Here is a 5,484-nt window from a genome sequence, read left to right as displayed (position 1 = left end):
TGGCTGTGCCCAATGGTGCCGCCGCGAAGGGATACGGCCCCCGCCTTAGTGAGGGTTGGCAGTCAACCGGGGGTCGCACAGGGTCCCAGTTGGGTGGGCCCTGTCATCACGGATGTTTGGGCAGTGGACATGTGCGTGCGTGTGGTGCCAGCCATGGGGGTCGAATAGTCGACGTCCTGCTCCTCCATGGCGGCGGCCACCACCGGAAAGACAGGGAAAGAAAGCAGTGGAGGAAGATGGTAGTTGTACTCCAAATAAACCTGAACCATGCCCGCTGCGCCCAAGACCTTTTGGTCATCTTTGCGGATGAAGGAAGCAAACGCGTGTGTTGCGATTATCGCGGAGCCGTGGTGGGTCCCCACCGGGGACGAGAGATGGTTCTCGTCCCTAGGGGGAACTCCCCTTGCTGCGATCCTCGTGAGCAAAGGTGAAAGACTTTGCAGCCTGGTAAGACAGGGGTTGTTTTTTGTAGCTGTTAAGTGGGGGGACTCGCTGGTAATTTCCATCTACCTTTCCCCCAGCGAGGACATTGAATGTTACGGTAGATGCTTGGGTTTATATTTCACTCTCCCCATGCTGGTCGCGGGAGATTTTAATGCCCGGTTCTATAGATGGGAATATATATATACCGGAATTCCTTTACGAATACTATAAAGTGCGCGTGCGAGGCTGCTATGCCTAGAACCAGGTGGTCTAGGGGTAGCAAGCAGGGTGTGCCGTAGTGGTTCCAGGACATTAGGCGACTCCGTGCTGAGGCCACCACGGCAAGAAAACGGTACCTTCGTGCTAGAAGGGGCGGGAATAGTGAGTTGGTGGCGCAGTGCCTCACCAGCAGGAGAGACGCTAGACGGTCCCTGGTGAAGGCTATCCGTAGGGCGAAGACGAACGCGTGGCGATACTTTCTTGCTACGATTGAGCAAGACCCATGGGGAAAACCGTTCAAGGTGGTGAAGGCACGCATGCCCCCTATTATGGAGATGCTAGAGGAAAGGACTGTGCTCCAGGTGGTACAGGGCCTTTTCTCGGACAGGCCGGACTAATCCAGGCCGAACGAAAAACAGGATTAGACCAATGAGGAGACGATAACTCCGGAGGAGGTCTGCAGGGCAGTCAAGAAGATCCCGATCGGCAAGGCTCCGGGACCGGATAACGCAGATAATGCAGGCTGTTCGGAGCCTTCAGCGCAAGGTTGCGATCAGGGTGTGCTGTGCATATGACAGCCTTCTTTCATGCGGCTATGATGATTGCGGGAATTATTCCCCTCGATCATTTGGCGCCACAGCTGGCGGAAGCATACGCGGCAGCCAACGCAGCGGAGGTCCCAATCCCTCCGGCTGCGAAGGCCGTGCTGTGGGTTAATGCAAGGAGGAGGGCCATAGCCTCATGGAAGGAGGAAGAGCTTGAGCTCGCGGGGTCTGTTAACGAGTACGCGTGAGGGCTGCCGTGGCTGATAGGCTGGATGAGTGGTTTGGGAGGCCGTTCTCAATTAGTACTACCTTCTACACCACTCAGCTGATGACCGGCCACGGCTGCTTTCCCGCGTGCCTGTGTAGGATAGGGAAGCTCGGGGGTTCGGGTTGCTTTTACTGTGACTGCACAGTGGACGATGCGGAGCACACCCTGATCGTATGCCCTGCCTGGGCTAAGGCCAGGGATACACTATGTCGTGAACTGGGGGAATGCAGCTCTCACTCCCGGGGATAGTTAAATTCCATTAATTTCCTTTCGAGTTCTTTTATTCTCTTACACCGAGAGCGACACAATTGTTTCATAAAAGCTTTTTCTTTTTCTAATTTTTCTATTTGTACATGTTTCTCAACAATACCGCTACTAGTTCTTACTGCTTGATATAGTTTGAATGTATTGATTTTTTAAATTGGTATGTTGATTTTTGCACATGTAACATTCTTTCATATTAATTTTAATCATAGCACATCTAAGTTTCTTTATTTCGCCTTCGAGTTGAATGTTCTTATTTTTAAAAGCCAAAACATTTTCTTCCAAGTCTTTACACTTCTCCTGATATGGAAAACTTTCTCCTTGTACTTGTAATTGTAACGCAGCAATCCTACCATTTTTAGATACCAATTCAAGTTCTAGCTCTTTTATTTGTCTCCTCAAATTTGCAAGTTTATCATTATTATTCTCTTCGCTTATACCGGATTCGACGTTAAATTTTAACTGATCTTTTGGTTGAAGTATTCCATATCTAGTGCATTTTGTAATTTTGTCTCGTAAGTTTTGGTTTTCTTCCTTTAAGGTATTTATTTCGGCTATCAATTTTTTAGGATTATCATCACCAAAATATGAATATACCTTTTCCGTCAATACATCGTTTTCTCGTATTACTTGCTCTATTTCTTCATTTAAGTCTTGATTATTCTTTTTCAATGTTTTATTTTCTTCTTCTAATTCTTGATTTTTTCCTTTCAATTCTTCACATTGATGATTTATATATTTTAAATCTGTTTCTTTATCCGACAATAATTCTATCATTTTTTTATTTTCTTCCAGCAAAGATTCATATCGTTCTTTTGTACTTAAATATTCTTCTAATAAATGTTTTTTCTTATCCTTCAATTCTGCTATACAATTATAAGCCCCGTCTAAATTATTTTGCAAAGCTTTATTCTGTTCGAGTAACTCTTCCATGTCCGTTTCTTATTTAATTCTACTATTACTGTTTCTAAGTTTTTGTTACAATTTCGTATTTTTTTCCTCTAATTCAGTATATTGTTTTCTCAATGAATCTAATTCTGTACGTAGAATAACATTTTGACTGTTCAAATCTGCAAACTGTTTATTTAGTTCTTCATATTTAGTAATTTTTATATTTAATGTTTCCTTCAAATTTTCCAAATGCGTTTCACTGTTTACTTTCAAACTTTCCAATTCTGATTTATATCTATGTACGCTTAATTTTTCTTCTTTAAGTTGTTTCTTTAAAACATCATATTCCGGTGTAATGCTTTCTAATTTTATTTTATATTCGTCTAACATGTCAGATTTGTTTTGTAACAGATTGGTAACTTCTAAAATGCGTGCATCTTTATTTTCCATTTCGTAATTCAGTTTGTTACAAGCCTTCGCTAGATGTTCCGCCTCGGTTTTCATTTTTTCTATATATTTATTATTCTCCACAAATTCATCCATTTTCTTACTGAGCATAACATTTAAATTTGTTTCATTTATTTTCAATCTTTCTAATTTCTCAATCAACTCCATATTTTCTCTTTTATACGATTCTACTAATTCAACTAGATCTTTTATTTCGRTAGAAAGTTTAGCAATAGATGCATTTTTATTTTCCATCTCACGATTTAATTCATTATTGATATTCGTAAGATGTTCAATGTCATTTCTTATTTTTTCGGAATTCTTATTACTCTTAGTTAATTCATCTGTTCTCATGTTAAGGATATTCTTTAAATCTTTTTCATTGCTTTCAAAACTTTCTAAATTTTTCATTAATTCTTAATTTTTTATTTTATACATTTCCAAAGTGGAAACCAAATTATCTATTTTTTCTTGATATTCTTTTCTGATTCGTATCGTTTCTATTTCCAATTCAACCTCGTTCATAACTTTTTCCGTTAATATTTCTTCTTTTTTATTTATATCCATTTCCTTTTGTTGTATTTTTATTTCAGACTGTTTATTAAATTCTTTTTGCATATTATTATAATCCATTTCAAGTGATTGAATTTGTTTCATAAGTATCTCTTTTTCATTGTTATTTCCTTTTAATAAATGTTCCATACGAGAAATTTCACTAAGTAATTCATAATGTTTCGTTTCTTGTATTGTAATATTATTTTTCAATGTTTCTATTTCCATTTCTAGTTGTTCATTAAGAATAAGGATTTCATTTTCATTTTTCATTTTGGAATTTTGCTCGTGTAAATCATCTATCTTTTAGCGGAATAACATTGATGATCCTCAATATACACTTGTTTTTCTAATGTTATGAATTCACGAAGTTTATTAAATTCTTGTTCTAAATATGTTATTCTTTCGCGTAAAACTTTTTTCGGTGTATGAGACTGATCTTCTTCAATATCGTTTGTCTGATATGATGTATCTTTTTTTATAGGTGTACTCTCATAAATATCATAATTTGGTTTATAAATGCTCATATCGTCCATGAATGTTACACGATGTTTATGTTTATTTTTTGTAATAAACACGTCTTTGAGGCTATCGATGGAATCATCATCTTCTCTATCTTTTTCATCATTAATTAATTCTAACTCAAAATCCGTGAAAGCTATTTGGAATGATTGATCCATTAAGTTGACAGTTTGAATAATACTTTTTCTACTAGGCTTTACCGGTGACATTTCTTTTATCGTGGGTAAGCCTTGGCACGGTTGAAAAGTTGATACATTTTGTTTAAATGTAGGTCCTGCCCAAGTTCTTCTTCTTTTAGATCTACACCCAAACGACGAGTCTTCAATATTTGCATTATTCCCAGATACAAATTTGGTCTTCCAGAAGTTGATTAATACGATCTTTTTCGTGCAATCTGTTTTCCATTTCTTCAATTGTTTCTTTTTTAATTTTCTCTAGCTCACAGTTGAGTTTGGATATTTGTTTGGCATAACGCTTTAAAAGAGTCGCATCAGACATAACTTCATTAATCTGTGGTTTATTTTCGACCTTCTTGGCACGCGACGCAAATGATAATGTATAGTAAGACTCTTCTAATGCGGCAGGTGTTATAGTGCATATCATTGCCGTCTTAGCATTTCCACCTATTGAATTTTGTAGCAATCTCGTTAATTTACTATCTCGAAAATTAACATGTTTTTGTGTATCTTGGGATTCACTTAATTGCTTTATCACTAATCCAAATGCAGAAAGAGACATATTGATAAGTCGACCTTCTTTAAAACGTTCTCCAGTAGTACATGTTTGACCTGCTCTTTCCGAACCAGCAAAATCTGCTAAATTTAATTGAGAAACTTGTATTGCTCCATCTGATTCTGCATCAGTTTTCCGGCTTTCTATAGTAATGCGAAATATTGTATGGCTTCTACTACTACGTTCATTCATATCAATTTCTCCTATTCTCCTATTCTTGTTTCCTTTTTTCATTATCGATAAAACATGTTCAGGGCTGTTAGTTACTTCTTCTTTACATTTTATAACTATTTGTCCATTATCTTCGTGCAATTTTAAATCGGTTGCACTTTTATTTAAGAGATCATTAACTTTTTCATTATAAACTTCAAGATATGATACTCTTAATAAAAATTCCCTTCTCAATGTATTAACAATGGCATCAAACATGTGCTCAATAGCTAACAATATAATTGCAGGCTTATTTAAACCTCCCATCATAGTATATAGTCGCTTTTTTTTCCTCGGTACAGGCTTTTTCAAACAGTTTTTCAGCTGCTACTTTCACRCAAGAATGAATGTTCTCAATAATCAAGTCATAAGTGTTTTGTGTTAAAAAAGCAGGCATATCCATCAAGCCAC

The 5,484-nt window shown here is 37.6% G+C and overlaps 2 protein-coding genes across 2 annotated transcripts; both read right to left on the bottom strand.

Annotated features, from left to right (window-relative positions):
- Nucleotides 1–2,697: 2,697 nt before the first annotated feature.
- On the bottom strand, nt 2,698–3,468 carry LOC106792577 (polyamine-modulated factor 1-binding protein 1-like). The gene has a single exon (XM_014759047.1). It carries the CDS (start codon nt 3,466–3,468, stop codon nt 2,698–2,700), a length of 771 nt encoding a protein of 256 aa, XP_014614533.1.
- A 440-nt stretch (nt 3,469–3,908) lies between these two features.
- Nucleotides 3,909–5,340, bottom strand: LOC106792576 (kinesin-related protein 11). Its single transcript, XM_014759046.1, is given in 2 exon segments — nt 3,909–4,488; nt 4,490–5,340. Coding segments are annotated over 2 exon segments (1,431 nt in total).
- Nucleotides 5,341–5,484: the final 144 nt, after the last annotated feature.

Source organism: Polistes canadensis, unplaced genomic scaffold (genome assembly GCF_001313835.1).
Source record: "Polistes canadensis isolate GaletaPanama2010 unplaced genomic scaffold, ASM131383v1 scaffold_477, whole genome shotgun sequence".
Lineage (NCBI taxonomy): Eukaryota > Metazoa > Arthropoda > Insecta > Hymenoptera > Vespidae > Polistes > Polistes canadensis.
Note: the sequence above shows the minus strand (reverse complement) of the source record. Positions and strands in the feature narration are given on the sequence as shown.